General features: G+C 36.9%; 1 protein-coding gene across 1 annotated transcript; it reads right to left on the bottom strand.

Annotated features, from left to right (window-relative positions):
* Positions 1–932: 932 nt before the first annotated feature.
* On the bottom strand, positions 933–1,337 carry N7517_001229 (Retrotransposon polyprotein; the record flags this gene model as incomplete). The annotated part of the gene is made up of 3 exons (XM_056718959.1): positions 933–1,033; positions 1,175–1,256; positions 1,311–1,337. The coding sequence occupies 3 exons, from the start codon at positions 1,335–1,337 to the stop codon at positions 933–935; spliced, it is 210 nt and encodes a 69-aa protein (XP_056583094.1).
* Positions 1,338–18,567: the final 17,230 nt, after the last annotated feature.

The following is an 18,567-nucleotide window of genomic DNA, read 5'->3' as shown; positions in this document are numbered from 1 at the left end:
TCTAACTTACCGGACCCGTGGGTAGTGTATATCTTATTATAGTATATAACACTAGCTATCTTACTATGTCCCGGGTGTCGTGTATATCCTTTACACGCGTAAGTGGAATCTTTATAGGGGTATCCTACTAGGTCGTCGCCTTCCTTAATAGCGTTAATAAGGTGCTAGTCTAGCCTACTAGGCTATATCTTTCCTTCGAGATATCCTATAAGCTTATTATTGGCTTCTTTATCCTTTTAATAGTATATTGGACTTCCTAGTGGTGTCTCGGGGATCACTTAGTCCTCTCCTAGGAACGTACGTGTTGTTCTTAGACTACTAGTAGTTCCGGGGAACGTGGTTAGTGTTCCTAGGAGCCCCACTTCCCGTTCCTAGGAATCGCTAGACTATTCTAAGGAGTAGTCTAGCTCCTAGGAAATATACTAAGTCTATCCCTAGCTTTCTATATTATCCTAATCGATTTCTAGGTAATCGCTATACGGCTCGTCGGCTAACCCTTTAATATATAGGTTGCCCGCTATTATCTCTTCTAGGCTTAGGTTTTCCTATCTTACTAAGAGATCTTCTAAGGACTCCGTCCTTAGGTAATTCTTCCTAGACTCTCGAGTCGCACGTAACTCTTTACGTGTCGCTCGTATATATTGCCGTTTCTCGTACGGTTTCTTCTACTTATATTCGAATACGCGGTGTCCTAGTTTTCTATATATAAAGTAGAGATTCTTCTATCGACGCTCCTTTTACTCGTCCTAAGTGGCGTCTAACTCTATTAGCTTCGGGCTATATAGATTAGGGTCGCGTAGTGCCTTATCGCGGCGCCCGTGACCGAATCGATTAAATCTATAACTCTTACCCTTTTTCCACTAGTCTATTTCTCGGCGTTTATACCGTCGCTTATTAATACGGTTGTCGATCTTAACTATGATCGCGATAAGTTAGTCTAGGGTTTCTAGCCTATCGATTCGTGCTAGCTTATCCTTAATATCTAGCTTAAGTCCTACCTCGAAGTACGGAATATATACTCGGTCGGGTAGGTCTAGATAGGATATAATTTGCTAGAACTCGGAGGCGTAGACTAACGCGCTAGTTTATTGTCTAATTTTCTGTAGCTTACGTTTAGCTATTCTAGTTACGTCGATATCTCCGAATATCCGTTCTAGGTGTTATCGGAAACTACCGTAGCTATTAAAGATATCGGTGGTCGTGCTTAACCAATCTTTAGGTGCTTTCTCGTAGTAGTCCCTAATATATAGTTCGAGCTAGTTCTATACTTATCCGCGTAGGTAGGTTAATATAAAAATCACCCTACTTACGTCGGATAGAAGCTTAACTTTGTTCATATTAATATGTATATCTATCTAAGTAAGGAATCCGCGAAGCTTAGTTCGGTTTCCCTCGAAGTACTTAGCCTTAGGTAGCGTCGGCCCTTAGATAGCACTAGCTAGTGCGGAAGTAGTGACTTAGGCATATATCTATGCTAGGTGGTCTTCTACCTAAGCGTTATACTTCTTCTACTCCGCTAGTTACTTTAGTAAAGCTTTAACCTATTATTAAAGTTCCTAGGTTTTCGCTTCTTAGGCGTCTTCCTAATTATCCTACTCCTATCTAGTCGGTGCTTTAACCACAGGTGTCTTACCGGATAATATATTGATTTATGACTTAAAACTTAATTTAAGACGGTCTTTAATATATTACGCACTACTAACTAGTTATAGTTAGGTTAGATAGGTCCTAGGTATACTTACCTTAATACTCCTTAGGTATCTAACGTTAACGGTCTATCGTAACTAAGCTATTACCTATTAGGTCTTACGCTAGCCTAAGTCCTATTAAGAGATCGGGGAACGATACTAGTGAGAGCGCCGAGTAGATCTATACCGTAGTATTAGTCTACTCGTGAGTGTTATCGAGTTATAATTAAGTAAGAAAGTCATAGTAGTTCTAAAGGTAAATATAAGTAACAATATAGGATTGAAGACGAAGAACTAAACTAAGTATATAAACGAGTGTCCTTATATATCCTTCGTTCCCTACTCCCTTAGTGACTCCCTAGGAGTCGCCGTTAGAGTCACTAGTGACTCCCTCTATATACTCCCTAGGAGTAGATTCGGGGGTCACGGTCACGTGATCAGACGGTCTAGGTATTCGTAGTTGTTATCGAGTAGAATTGCTATTTGCCTAGGCGCTGCCGGAAACGGCTGCCCTCTGGCTAGGTTTCTCTGGTGGCCTACTCGCCTATACGTGATCTGCTGACTGAATTGTTGGTTGGCTCTTGATGGCCCATCTGTGTGCCCGGTGGGGCCCCGTTGATTGGTGACGGGTAGGTCCGTAACATTAGCCTAGTAAATCTAGCTAATTATAGAGATTATCTTAAGTTAAAGTGGGTTAAATTATAATATATTTACTATTTATAGAATAAGCTAAAAACTAGGCCTTACTAACTCCTATAGGACTAAAAAAATTTTGGTCCTATATAGTCCCACGCTAGTATAATTTGCTAAGAATTTCCTCTTTCGGCTATATAAATCTATAAAGTAATTAGATAAAATACTATTATTTATAGGTGTATAATCGTCCCTACCTTTAATGTTAACTAACGTGGTTTTTTTATAACTATAATATAGTCTATAATTAAGTGTATAAATGACTTAAGTCTACATTAAAAAGTATCTTCCTCTGAAAAAAAAAAAAAGGTATATAATAGACTATTATCGCCTATAGGTATAAAAGAGATATAAATATAGTATTTAGTGGAAGTGGTTAAGTAATATATATATATTTAAATAAGGTACTAGACTATATTTCTTATATATTATTACGATAGCAAAAATTCGATAAATATATAGTTAATTCTAATATAATTGATTCCTATACTATAAGAAACGTTACCCCTAAGTTATTTATTTTTATCTTAGGATCACTATTCTCTACTATATAGTTATTATAGAATTTTAGGATAAAGTAGGTTTAAAAGTAAAGATTTTCTAATTAAAGTTATAGGGGATTCTAGATACCCCTAGATCTATTAACTTCCCCTTTTTATAGGAGTCCTATAGGATTCCTATAGGAGTCCCGTTAAATAAGCTAATAAGTGAGAAATAATAAGTGGGTCGTTACCTATTTATAATAGGTAGTCGCGCTACTTATTATTTAGAATTTACTAGTAGCTAGACGCGACTCTCCTAATTATAAAGGTAGGCCTTAGAGATATCCTTTTTATACCCTCTTCTATTTTAGTACAATTATAATTCGAGTATATCTTAATATAAACTATATACTAAGGCTAGCCTATTATCCTAGGTTTCGTTCTCCTAAGCGGGAAACCCTCTCCCTTCTTTAGTCTATAGTATTAGTATCCTTAACGAGCCGACTTTATTAAGTAGTAGCGTTATATAGTAGGTATATAACTATACCCTCCGCTACGTAAAGTGAACTTTAATATAAGGTATACCTCTACCGCTTAGGAGCACTTTAATTAAGTAGCCCACTCCTAAACTAGGAAACTAATAGCACTCTATCGGAGATACGGAAAAGCAATTTTACACCTATCCTTATTAGTAAATAGTTCGAAGTCACTCGCTACGTATTTATCTAGTCGTATATATATAGCTATATTAAAAAAGGGGTCTATATAATAGGATATATTCGAGGTCCTCCGGTATAAAGAATTCGAAGATCTTATTATAGAGGCTTAGCTTTCTTAATAGAAGCTTACCCTTCTATTACTAAAGACTGCGCGGCGTTAGCTCTAGTTAATCGTCTATATAGAGTAGTAAAAGCTTCTTTCTCTACTCCTAGCTAGAGTAAAGTTATTAATTACCCTTAATTATTAGACTTCGCCCTTCTAATAGGTATTTATAGTAATTATAGGCTATTTTATAGATACTAATTAGGATTATTATAAGATTATTCTAGGTTTTATACTAGTTTACGGCTAGTATATAGGCTCTAATCTCGTAGATATTCTCCTTAAGGTTCTTTAGTAGTAGAATATTATAAATCGAGTAATTATAATTACTATAGATAACACGTTAAATAATAAGACCTTAGTTAATAGTCTATATAATTTAATTAAACGGATAAAGCTTCCTAATTTTACCGAAATTATATAGGTTCTATTAGACTGCGACATTGCCCGTCCACGGTGGGCCTTGGGCTATTTAGATTTTCGAGTGCCCGTCCATAACGCCTAAGGCCCACAGGCATACCCACGGCGGGCATGCCCACGATACCCACCATTGCATAAAGTCACCTAAAATGGACGTATAACTCGCTGACTTTGCATAATAAATAACTATTATTTACACATATTTTGCTAACTCCATATAAAATGGCAGTTTTAATCTACAACATCTATAAATTTTACTAAAATATCTATATATATAAGAAACTAGTATATATATAATACGACTTAGAATAAAATTTTAATCGAAATATATCATATTGTGTGGTATTTTTATTAACTTATCAAATCATACTATAATAGCTTAAAGATATATATTTAAGTTAGTGGTATATACCTAACATTTTCTATAAGTAAAATACTACTTATAAATTCTACTTTATCTCTCACTCTAGTATATTTCTTATAGGTAGATCGAAAGATAATTAGTATAATTCTTATTTTATAAGCTTATATCACTAAATTCTATTAATTATATTACTAAAAGACTTATATTATTATCCTAGGAGTTTTAAATCCTTCGATTATAACTTAAGATAGGCGTTTAGGTATATATCTATAGGTATACCTATAGGTACGCCTATAGATAAAGACACTTATAGCTAATTAGCTTATAATATATAGTGGATCTACACTTAATTTAAGATCTATTAGACCTATATAAAGCACCCCTTTTACTACTAGTAACCCCCGTTTTATATAGTCGTAAGTTACCTATTATAAGTTTAGATCACTCACTCTCCCTTATATCGTATTAACTATATCCTAACCTAGTACCTATAACGTATTTCACTACCGAGTGGTCCACACCACCGAGTGGTCCACCCCACCCAAAACGCGTCCCTAAATTTGCACTTAATCAATTCAACCACCCACCATGCCACCAATTCGCTCTCAAAGCTCTAGAAATTCAATAGAGCAAGAGGGTAGAATCTTATTAGCTATCCAGGCTATTAAGGATCAACAAATCAGCTCTATCTGTGAAGTAGCGCGCCGTTTTGAAGTCCCAAAGTCAACTCTCCTCCGTCGTCTAAAGAATACCCCTTGCCGCGCGATTTCTCGTGCCAATTCACACAAATTGACAGAAACTGAAGAGGAATCTCTTCGAAAATGGATTCTCTCTATGGATTCTCGGGGATCAGCCCCTCGGCCTTCTATGGTTCGAGAAATGGCGAATCTGCTTCTCGAAAAGCGCGGAACTACCCCAATCCTTTCAGTTGGCGAAAATTGGGTTACAAAATTCGTGAAACGACACCCTGACCTCTCCTCCCGATTCTCGAGACGCTATAATTTCGAACGTGCGAAGTGCGAAGACCCAAAAATCATTCGAGAGTGGTTCGATCTCGTTCAAAAAACAATCCTTCAATTTGGAATCGACCCCGATGACGTTTATAACTTCGATGAGACCGGTTTTGCAATGGGGTTAATCGCTACGGCGAAGGTGATAACGAGAAGTGAATTCTACGGTCGGCGCTCGCTTTTACAGCCTGGAAATCGTGAATGGGTGACTACTATTGAATGTGCAAATTCATCGGGTTGGGCCCTCCCTCCGTGTATAATTTTCAAAGGCAAAGTCTACTTGGAATCATGGTTCGAAGGCCTACCAAACGACTGGCGAATTGAAGTTAGTCCTAATGGTTGGACTTCAGATGAAATTGGACTTCGCTGGCTTGAAAAGCTCTTTATTCCTAGCACTTCTCTTCGTACGAAGGGGAGGTATAGGCTGCTAGTTCTTGACGGACACGGAAGCCATTTGACCCCGAAATTCGATGAAATCTGCGAGCAAAATAAGATAATACCTATCTGTATGCCTCCGCACTCCTCTCATCTTTTACAACCTCTCGATATCGGCTGTTTTGCTGTGTTAAAACGATCATACGGTCGGCTGGTGGAGACAAAGATGAGACGACAAGTTAATCATATTGATAAACTTGATTTCCTCGAATTATACCCCCTTATACGGATTGAAGCTTTCAAATCGGAGACTATTAAGAATAGCTTCGGAGCAGCTGGTTTAGTCCCTTTTTCACCAGAGAGAGTGATCTCGAAGCTAAATATTCAGCTTCGAACCCCTACCCCCCTCCGAGTAGGGGTAGTGATTCAAGCCGAAATTTCACACCAAAAACACCCGCTACAGAGAAAGAACTACGTCGACAGGCTTCATCAATTAAAGCTTTACTTCGTACGAGGTCTCGAAGCCCGCCTAGCCCGTCAGATCGTGCATTAAACCAGCTTATAAAAGGCTTCCGTCTTACAATGCAAGGCGCTATCTTATTAGCGAAGGAAAACAAGGAATTACGCGCTGAAAACGAGAAGCAGAAGCAAAAACGGACTAGGTCCCGAAGGCATATTGCTTCTGAAGAGGGCCTTTCAATTGAAGAAGCTTCTGTTTTAATTTTGCAGCAACAGGAAGCAAGTGAAGCACCTCCCCCGGCCCTGGCACCTCTGGAGAATCGGCTATTCAGCCACGTACGCGGCCCCCCGGGGGTGTGGAATATGTAGACTGCCAGGGCATAGGAGAGAAACATGTCCAGATAGACCGATTAATTAGTTGAGTTAATTTAATGGCGTTTGTGTTGAGATAAATGCCTTTAAAATTGATCGGGTGATTTGGGTGGACCACTCGGTGGTGTGGACCACTCGGTAGTGAAATACGTTACTATAGGGCCTTCTTTACTTCCTCCGAGCTCCTAACCAGACCTCTCCTACGTCGCCGATATATTTAATCCTAACCTTTAATCTAAATATTAATCCTAGTCTCTTTAATAGCTAATAGACTTCTATCTCACTAATAGAGTCCGAGTTCACTTAACCGGCTATTCTTAATTACTCTCTTAAACGCGTCGGCCCCGATCGGAGAAAGTAGTTTATCCTCTACGACGCGATAAATAACGCGTCTAAAGTAAAGTTTATCGAGTGGTAGCGTACCATAGTATATAGTAGTAGTACTAAGACATAATAAAGGCTACGGTAGGATATAAAATATATATTAGATATCTAGGAGAACTTCGACTAGGTAGCACATTATATTATAGGCGAACCTTTAGTTATATATCGGATATATAGGGTTATATTACCTTATCTAAGTATAAAGTAAAGCGGTACTAACACACTTAAGCGATATCTAGCCTTAGGTAAATACTAAAAGGGTAGTAAAAGTAAGTCTATATAATAGTCGATTAAGGAGACTATATAGTATATACCGGTAAGTCTTATATAATTATACCCTTTAAGATAACTAATATATTATATATTAGGCACTAGAGTTATCTTATAACTTAAAATTTTCGAATAATAAATAGGAAAGAGAGTAGATTAAATATCTTACTAGTCTAAACCTCCCTTTCCGGATACTTAAGAGGAAGTAATTTACTTCCTTAATTCGAATAGTATAAAAGGCTCTAGCTAAACCCACTTTACTCTATCCTCGCACTACTTAACGCCGGCTTAAGAAATTAGTCGACGAGGAGCAATATATAATTCTCGCTACCTTACTATAAGATATAAAGCTCTTAATCGCCCTCGACTACTAGATATCGCCTTTTTAGTAGGCATTTATAGTAATTATAGGGTACTTTATCGACCGAGACTAGAATTACTATAAGCTCCTACTTAGTTTCGAACCACTTAATAGGGCGTATTCTAGTGTGAATCTAAGTAAAGTGCTTATAGAGATCTTTAAGAAACTTAATATTACTAATCGTGTGTTAGTGATTATATTAGATAACGCGTTAAATAATATAACTTTAGTATAGGTAGTTTAAGACTCTATTAACTCCCTTAAACTACCGAATAGCCCGGTGGTTATTCGAATCCCTTATCTTATATATATTATCTAGCTAAGCCTTCGCGAGCTACTTAGATTAGTGAAGGCCGATCCCTAGAATAATACTATAGACCGGAATATTTCTAATATCTAAGCCTAAGCCTAAGCTCGATCGCTCCGTGCTTTATAGAGTGAATAAGTCATTATATAAACCCTTATTACGGTAAGTGTATCACTTTATTTATTACTTAATATATCTAATAACTATCTAGATTCGAGGGCTTACTATATTTATTAATATAAGCCCCTAACGTCGCGATGATTTCTTCCGTCTCTAGACTAATAGAGTAAAACTTACGCCTATCTAAGATATCCGCACCCGCTAGAATTCTACCTTCTTAATACTTCGTCGTGCGAAACGCCTTAGTAAGCCCTACGATAAATACTATAATAATATTAGGACTTAGAAATAAAAACTTAGTAAGGTAGAATAGCGGTAGGTCGACTACCTTCTATATATTATAGAGCCGTTCTACCGCTTTACCATAGTGCTTTTAAAGACTAAAGAGATAATAGTATATTATATTTTTAGTATTTATAACGCCCTCTTTAAGCACTTCGAGGAATCGATTATATAACTCACTCCGAAAACTATACCTTAGAAGAAGGCGATACTATAAGCCCTTAATACTAGGATAGTAAAGCTTACCTCTTACTATATAAAGACGAAAGAGATCTATGGTAGTCTCTACGCGATTAGAATAATTCTTACACCCTAGTATAAGCTTCACTTCTTCTTAAGTAAGGCGTAGGGTATATCGGAGAACGATATAAACTAGAGTGATTAGTATAAGGAAACGCTTCGCGAGTTTATAGCTCCTTACGCCTAAAGACACACTTAGACATAGTCCATACGAGAAGAGTAACCCCCTAAGCGTCACTTAGCTAGTATAAGTGACCTAGACGCCCTCCTTAACCTTCTACCTTATATCCACTCTAATCTATTAACGTCGGAGTACGAACTTACTAGATACCTTAAAAAGCGTACGTTATATTCACTATTATTACGAGCGGGAATATTAATACCTATAATAGTAAGGAGAAAGGTCGATCCTTTATAATTCTAGAAGGAATATAAGAATAAATTCCTAATTCTTTTAAGTGTTACTCGCGATATTCTCTCTATTCCTATAATAGGCGCTAGAGTTAAACGTCTTTTTAATTTAGCACGGGATATCTACCACTACCGATATAGGCGGCTAAGTGCGAAGATAGTCTAGGATATTATGATATTCCGGTGTAAAACCTAGTTCGATATTAAAATAGAAGAACTACCCGATAAGGATACGTCCTTAGATTTAATATAAGAAGTAGACGAATAGAGAGAGGCTAAGCTTACCACTAATATACCTAAACTAATTAGCGATAGTGAGGATTCCGAGGATAATAATCCTATTAGACTAATCGAGCACGAGTTTATAATAGAGAGTTAGCTTCCTTGTCCTTCTATAGTGCTAAGTACGCGGAAGCGATAGAGAAGTGAGCTAATCGATAGCGAAGATAAGAGTAGTCCTTATCTCCCTTATTATAGAGATAAGGGTAGCACTTAAAAGCGCCCTAGTTTAAGAGAAGTAAGGAAGCGTAGTAAACCTAATAATAATTAATTTATATCGTATTAGTGTGAATACATAACTATAATAAATACCTAAGTCATTATATAAAGGCTTCTAAGGCTTATTTCTAACCCCGGTTAAAAAAGTGATAATGTGTTAAGTTGTTATATAAAGGCTTCTAAAGCTTATTTCTAACCTCGGTCAGAAAATTAACTATAGTGTTAAGTTATTATATAAAGGCTTCTATAGTTCATTTTTCTAACCGAGGTCAGAAAATTGATAGTAGTATTAAGTTATTGTACCTATAATCGAATTACTCAAAAATACAGAGAAAAAAATGCATAAATAATGTAGGTCACGAGGTCAAGAAATTCTACTTACTAAAAAGGCCCATAGGCGCCTACAGTGTCCATGGACAATAGGCCCTAAGGGTAGGGCCCGTCTATAGGCGTATTAATAGTGCCTATCGCCCGCTTACATAAGGCCCGTGGGCACTGCCTACCCGCCCGTCCATGGGCGATGTCGCAGTCTATTACCTATATTATCTAGCTTAGTCTAAATAATCTTCTTAGGAAGATAAAGGTAATTCTAAAGAATAAGAGTGCGGAGATAGACTAGTCTAACGACCGTATTCGATCTCTTCGTATAAGGTAATAAAAAAGAGAAGTTATTAATACGCTTAATAAGGTATACCTCTATAACCCTACTTTTTTTTATTATACTAATCCTTCTATTCTTATATAGGTCCGAAACCTTACTATCTATATAAACGTAAGTCTATAATAGAGAGAGTTATTCTATAACCTTTAGACTAAGGAGCTAACGTATTCGGTAAGCGAGCTAGCCATGTAAGCCAGCTGGCCACCTCACCCAAAATTGTCCGTTAATTAGCACTTCATTAATTCAACCACCCACTATACCACCAATTCGCTCTTAAAGCTCTCGAAATTTAATAGAGCAAGAGGGTAGGAGACTATTAACTATTTAGGCTTTTAAAAATCAAGAAATCTTATTAATTCGTGAAGTGGCTCGCCTATTTAACGTACCCCGTTCCACCCTTACTACGCGCCTTAATAGTGTTAGAAACCGCGCGAATTCTCGCGTAAATTCGTAGAAATTAATATAAACTAAGGAGGAAACTCTTTAAAAATAGATTCTTTCTATAGACTCTCGTAGAGTAGCCCCCCGGCCTTCTACTATACGAGAAATAGCGAATCTTTTACTTTAATAACGCGGAACCACCCTAGTTATTTCGGTCGGCGAAAAATAGGTTTATAACTTTATAAAACGACACCCTCTCCTCTCCTCCCGATTCTCGAGACGCTATAATTACGAACGTGCGAAGTGCGAAGACCCGAAGATTATTTAAGAGTGGTTTACACTTATTTAAAATACTATCCTTTAATTTAGAATCGACCCCGATAACGTTTATAACTTTAATAAGACTAGTTTTATTATAGAATTAACTATAACTACGAAGGTTATTATAAGGAGTGAATACTACGGTCGGCGTTCACTTTTATAACCTAGAAATCGAGAGTAGGTAATAGTTATTAAGTGTACGAATACTTCTAGCTAGGCCCTTCCTCTATATATGATTTTTAAAGGTAAAGTCTTTATTAAATCATAGTTTAACGGCCTCCTAGATAATTAGCGTTTCGAAGTTAGTCCTAATAGTTAGACTTCCGATAAAATAGGCCTTCGCTAGCTTAAAAAGCTCTTTATTCCTAGCACTTCTTCGCGTACGAAGGGGGGTATCGTCTCCTAATACTCGACGGATATAGAAGCTATTTAACCCCTAAATTCGATAAAATTTGCGAGTAAAATAAGGTTATACTAATTTATATACCTCCGCACTCCTCTTATCTTTTATAACCCCTAGATATCGGTTATTTTACTATATTAAAGCGATTATATAGTCGGCTAGTTAAAATAAAAATGCGGAATAGGATTAACTATATCGATAAACTTAACTTCCTCGATATATACCCCCTCGTATAAATTAAAGCTTTTAAATCGGAGACTATTAAAAATAGCTTCGGGTTAGCTAGTTTAGTACCTTTTATACCTAATCGAGTGATCTCGAAGCTAAATATTTATCTTCGAACCCTAACCCCCCCCCCCCTCTAAGCTAGTGTAGCGAATTAAGCCGGAATTTCACACTAAAAACACTAGCTATAGAGAAAGAACTACGTCGATAGGCTTCCTTAATTAAAGCCTTACTTCGTATAAGATCTCGAAGTCCTCTAAGCCTATTAGATCGTGTATTAGACTAACTTATAAAAGGCTTCCGTCTTATAATATAAGGTGCTATACTACTCGCTAAAGAAAATAAGGAATTACGCGCTAAAAACGCAAAGCGGACCCGATCTTTAAGGTATATATATCACGAAGGAGATCTTTTAGTTTAGGAGGTCCGTAAGCTACGTTTAGAGCTATTTAAGGCCTAAGTAGCGCGTATTAATACCTATCGTAAGCGGGTTTCGGAGGGTTTATAGCTAGCTATACGGGCCGGGCGAGCGTGTGGAATATATAGATTACCAGGATATAGAAGAGAAATCTATCTAGATAGATAAATCAAGTTAATTGAATTAATTTAATAGGCTAGGTGAGGTGGCTAGCTGGCTTATATAGCTAGCTCGCTTACCGAATACGTTAAGGCTTATTCTAATCTAGGATATCCGAACTCGCTAGAATTCGATATTTTAAATACTCTAACGTGCTAAACGGCTTTGATTAACCTTTAATTAATTCTACACTTAGTATAACTAGGAACACTTTACACTAAGTCTAGAAGAGTAGCGATAGATTAACTAACGTATTCCACATGCGAGCTGGACACACAAGCGAGCTAGACACCCTACCCAAAACGTGTTAATTAATTCAACCCTTTATTCTTTAACCACCCACTATGCCACTAATACGCTCCCGAAGCTCTAAAAATTCAATAGAGCAAGAGGGTAGGATCTTACTAGCTATCTAGGCTTTTAAGAATCAAGAGATTAGCTCTATTCGTGAGGTAGCGCGCCGATTTAATATACCGAATTTAACGCTCTCTACCCGTCTCTATAGGGTATAAAACCGCGCGACTTCTCGCGCTAATTTATATAAATTGATAGAAATCGAAAAGGAATCTCTTAAAAAATAGATTCTCTCTATAGATCTACGTAGAGTAGCCCCCCGGCCTTCTACCGTTCGAGAAATAGCGAATCTTCTCCTTAAAAAGCGCGGAACTACCCCGGTTCTTTCGGTCGGCGAAAATTAGGTTATAAACTTCGTTAAAAGACGTTCTCTCCTCTCCTCCCGATTCTCGAAACGGTATAACTACGAGCGTACGAAATATAAAGACCCTAAAATTATTAGGGAGTGGTTTAATCTAGTTTAAAAGATAATCCTTTAATATAGAATCGACCCCGACGATATCTATAACTTTAATAAGACCGGTTTCGCGATAGGATTAACTATAACTATAAAGGCTATTATAAGGAGTGAATACTACGGTCGGAGGCCGGTTTTATAACCTAGAAATCGTGAATAGGTGACAGTAGTTGAATATACGAATACTTCTAGCTAGGCCCTTCCTCCGTATATAATTTTTAAAGGCAAAGTCTTTATTAAATCATGGTTTAACGGCCTTCCGGAGGATTAGCGCTTTAAAGTTAGTCCTAATAGTTAGACCTCTAATAAAATTAGACTTCGATAGCTTTAGAAGCTCTTTATTCCTAGTACTTTACGTACGAAGGGGGTATACCGGCTTTTAATACTTAACGGCTATAGAAGTTATTTAACACCTTAATTTAACGAAATTTGCGAGTAAAATAAGGTAATACCAATCTATATACTAGCGTATTTATCTTATCTTTTACAACCTTTAGATATTAGTTGTTTTACGGTATTAAAACGTGCGTACGGTCGGATAGTTAAAATTAAGATGCGGAACGGGATTAATTATATTAATAAACTTAACTTCCTCGAAGTATACCCCCTCGCACGAATTAAAGCTTTTAAATCGGAGACGATTAAAAATAGCTTCGGGGTAGCCGGTTTAGTCCCTTTTAAACCGGAGAGAGTGATCTCTAAGCTTAATATTCGGCTTCGAACCCTAACCCCCCCCCCTAGCCGGGGGAGCGAATTAAGCCGAAATTTTACACTAAAAACTCCCTATATAGAGAAAGAACTACGTCGATAGGCTTTATCGATTAAAGCTTTACTTCGTATATAGCCTCGTAGTCCGCCTAGCCCGTTAGATCGTATATTAACCTAGCTTATAAAAGGCTTCTAACTCCAGATATAAAGTCATATTCTATAAGCGTAAGAAATCAAGGAATTACGCGCCGCTAACGAGAAGTAGAAGCAAAAGCGTACTAGATCTCGGAGGCATATACCTGCTAAAGAAGGCCTTTTAGTTTAAGAAGCCTCTGCATTAATTATATAGCAATAAGAAGTAATTAAAGCACCTCCCCCGGGCCCCGGCATACCTAGAGAATCGACTATTCAGCCACGTACGCGGCCCCCCGGGGGTGTGGAATATACAGATTGCCAGGGCATAGAAGAGAAATATGTCTAGATAGACCAGTTAGTTAGTTGATTTAATTTAATGCCGTTTTGGTTGAGATAAATGCATTTAAATTCAGTAGGGTGGGTGGGGTGTCTAGCTCGCTTGTGTGTCCAGCTCGCATATGGAATACGTTATCTTCTTTATATTATATATTAGTTCCTCGAAAAATAAGATATTTCTATTAAGATTTAATATTATTTAGCCCGTTTAAACGATTACTCCTAGTTATATTTATTTTCTATAATACTAAGCTATAAGCTAAATACTAAATAATATAGCTAAGAAATGTATATTTTATATAACTCTAGGGATTTCCCTATTTATCCTATTTATCGGCCCTTAAAATGTTTAGAGGGCCGCCCTCTAAGGATAAGAAGATAACCTACCCCCGCGGGTAGGCGTCGCCTACCCTCCGCCCGTAAAAGTGCGGGTCTACGGGCGGCCCTTAGAGGGCCGCTCGCGGGAGGTTATAAGGTCTACTACGAGGTGCTACGGGACTAAGCCAATTTTAGTGCTATTATATAGTGCTATGGCACCGTCGTAGCACTAGTTTTAGTGCTACGCTAGTATAATTCTACTAAGGATTACCTAAAATAGATAGATAAAATGCTAACTTATTTTGATAAATTACTATTCTTTACTTATATATTAGAAATTAGGAGGTAGTTATAGTCACTACTAAGATTCGTATTAACTCACGTTTAAAAAATAGATTAAAAGCTTTAAGTACTATATAAATATAGATTTATAGCAAAATCAGCCTAAAATAGTATAGAATTAGTGGTTAATATTATAAGGAAGAGAATATGCTAGTATTATATATAGATATATATATTCACTCTATATATATACCTTCTAGTTTATACTATCTAGGCTCGATTTTATTTTTCTATAGTAAAAGCCTATATTTCACCCTTTTTTAAATAGTATAGTACTACGACTAGATAAATTACCCCATATCTTATTTTAATCTTTATAATTAATATATTATATAGGCTTTATATAAGAACTTGATAAATTGTCTATTTTCTAACCTCGGTCATAGATTAAGGTGTAGAAGGCTTTATATAATAATTTAATATAGTTACTATCTATTTTCTGACTAAGGTTAGAAAAATAGACTTTAGGTAGCTATATAGAATAAGGGGATAATATAGACCCCGAAATATATTATATTATAGCACTATATTGTGGCACTATAGAAGTGCTATAGGAGTGCTACGGGAGTGCTATAGCACTACGGTAGGGCTATTATAGGAGTTAGAGGTGAATAGCTAAAAGATATCGAGATCTATATTTAGCTTTATGATCTATCTACTACTATACTAATATAGTAGACGCTCTCCCTATTTATTATTAGTTATATCGGTCGCAGATTTTATCTAGGTAGGCTATATATACTTTCTATTTTCCCCTTTACCTTATACTATATATCTATATATACTATTTACCCTTAACCTTTGATATATTATATTTTAGATAGTACGCTAAGGCTAGTCCTTCTTCGTAGGTATCTTTATCGTAAATAAATATCTAGACCGCCTTACCGACTACGACTTTCTTTTATACGATTTAATATATAATCCCGTTACTCCCGACTAGTTAATTAGCTAATAAATACTAAACCTCGAAGCTCCCTTAATCCTTAGTATTCTAGAGTTCTATACTCTATATACTATTACTACTCTAATAACCCTCGAACGAATTAGCCCTAGAGCTAAGAAGCTTTAGGTGTGCTATACGAAGATAAATAAAATATAATTTATTAAGTGGTAGTAATATACTATATACGCCTAATTAAATACTTTACGATATAAATTAAACTTCAAAGCGAATTATATATCACTATATTAGGAGTACTTCGACTAGATCGCACACTATTAGACTAGATAGCCGATACCCTTTTATTAACGATATAGAAAGGCGGTTCCTTATCTCTTTAGTAGATATTAAGGTAATCGCTATAGTTTACGGTAATATATACTATTATATCTTAAAACTAACTGACGTGTTTCACATGCGAGCTGCGCACATAAGCGAGCTGCGCACCCCACCCAGCCCATTGAATTCAACTATACTTTTCTCGACAAAAACACCATTAAATTAATTCAACTAATTAACTGGTCTATCTAGACATGTTTCTCTTCTATACCCTAGTAGTCTATATATTCCACGCCCCCGGGGGGGGGGGGGGGGGGGCGCGTACGTGGCTAAATAGCCGATTCTCTAGGTATACTAGGACCCGGAGGAGGTGCTTTACCTACTTCCTATTGCTATATAATTAATGTAGAGGCTTCTTTAACTAAGAGACCTTCCTCGGAGGGTATCTACCTTCGGGATCGAGTCCGTTTTTACTTCTATTTCTCGTTTTTAGCCCGTAAAGCCTTATTTTCTTCGGCTAGTAAAATAGCACCTTATATTAAAAGACGGAACCCTTTCACTAGCTAGTTTAATACACGATCTAACGGGCTAGGTAGACTTCGAGACCTCGTACGAAGTAAAGCTTTAATAAACGAAGCCTATCGACGTAGTTCTTTCTCTATAGTAGGTGTTTTTAGTGTGAAATTCCGGCTTAAATCGCTCCCCCTACTAGGGGGGGGGGTGTTAGGGTTCGAAGTTGAATATTTAACTTCGAGATCACTCTTTCTAGTGAAAAAGGGACTAAACTAGCTACTCCGAAGCTATTCTTAATAGTCTCCGATTTATAGGCTTTAATTCGTGCGAGGGGGTATACTTTAAGGAAGTTAAGTTTGTCGATATAATTAACCCCGTTTCGCATTTTTAATTTAACTAGCCGACCGTACGAGCGTTTTAATACTATAAAATAGCCGATATTAAGAGGTTATAAAAGATAAGATAAATATAGAGGTATATAAATAGGTATTACCCTATTTTACTCGCAAATTTCATCGAATTTAGGGGTTAAATAGCTTCTATATCCGTTAAGTATTAAGAGTCGATACCCCCCTTCGTACGTAAAGAAGTTATAGGAATAAAGAGCTTTTTAAGCTAACGAAGTCCAATTTTATTAGAAGTCTAACTATTAGGACTAACTTTAATTCGCTAGTCGTTTAGTAGGCCTTTAAACCATGATTCTAAGTAGACTTTACCTTTAAAAATGATACACGGAGGGAGGGCCTATCCCGATAAATTTATATATTTAATTATAGTCACCTATTCGCGATTTCTAGGCTATAAAAGCGAGCGCCGACCGTAGAATTTAGTTCTCGTAATCACTTTCGTAGTAGTAATTAACCCTACTATAAAACTAGTCTTATTAAAGTTATAAACGTCGTTAGGATCGATCCTAAATTAAAGGATAGTCTTTTAAACTAGATTAAACCACTCCTAAATGATCTTTAGGTCTTCGCACTTTATACGTTCGTAATTATAGCGTCTTAAGAATCGGGAGGAGAGAAAAGGGTATCGTTTCACAAAGTTTATCACCTAGTTTTAGCCGACCGTAGGAGCTAGGGTAATTCTACGACGTTAAAGTAAAAGATCCGCTATTTATCGTACGGTAGTAGGGCGGGGAGCTACTCCACGAGAATCTATAGAGAGTATCTATTTTTAAAGAGAGTCCTCTTCAGTTTTTATTAATTTATAAGAATTTGCGCGTAAAATCGCGCGTTATTAGGTGCCACATAGGCGAGTCCGGAGAGTCGATTCGGGGACTTCGAAATAGCGCGCTACTCTACGTATAGAGGTGAATTCTTTATTCTTCAAAGCCTTAATAGCCAATACTAACCTACCCTCTTACTCTATTGAAGTTCTAAAGCTTTGAGAGCGAATTGGTGGCATGGTGGGTGGTTGAATTGACTAAGTGCGAATCCCGAGACGTGTTTTAGGGGAGGTGGGCGGCTCGCTTGTGTGGGCGGCTCGCTTGTGAAATACGTTAACCTATATTAATTCTAGAGATAATATAAGACCTAGTTCCTAACCCTTACGGCGCTAGCCCGGGATACCTTCTCTATTCCTACTACTAGCGTAGGAGTTAAACGGTTATTTAGCTTAGCGCGGGATATCTACTATTATAGACGTGGATCTCTTAATATAACGACTATTTAAGATCTAATAATACTCCGCTATATAACACGTTTTAATATAAACCACGCTTAAAGCTAGCTATCTATAGAAAACTAGGACCTAGGTAAGAGGATAGAGGCCGATAAGGAGGTAAAGGCCTAACTATCTAATTATAATATAGCTAGTATTAGCGATAATAAGGAACTTAAGTCTAAAACCGAATACGTATCTAAAGCCGATAATATAGAAGCCTTTAATCGTGATACTTTACCTAGTCTCTAGCACCTAGACCTACCTCTAGATTAGGAGGTTCTAGATTAAGAGACTCTGGATCAAGAGATAGACTTAGTTAAACTTCTAAATCATCACCTAATAGTTAGAATTATATGAAGTAATAGCTAGCGTCTATATAGGGAACGGAAGC

The sequence above is a fragment of the Penicillium concentricum genome (assembly GCF_028827145.1).
Source record: "Penicillium concentricum strain IBT 3081 chromosome Unknown utg000001l_segment0_segment0, whole genome shotgun sequence".
NCBI lineage: Eukaryota > Fungi > Ascomycota > Eurotiomycetes > Eurotiales > Aspergillaceae > Penicillium > Penicillium concentricum.
This window is presented reverse-complemented; position numbering and strand designations above follow the sequence as displayed.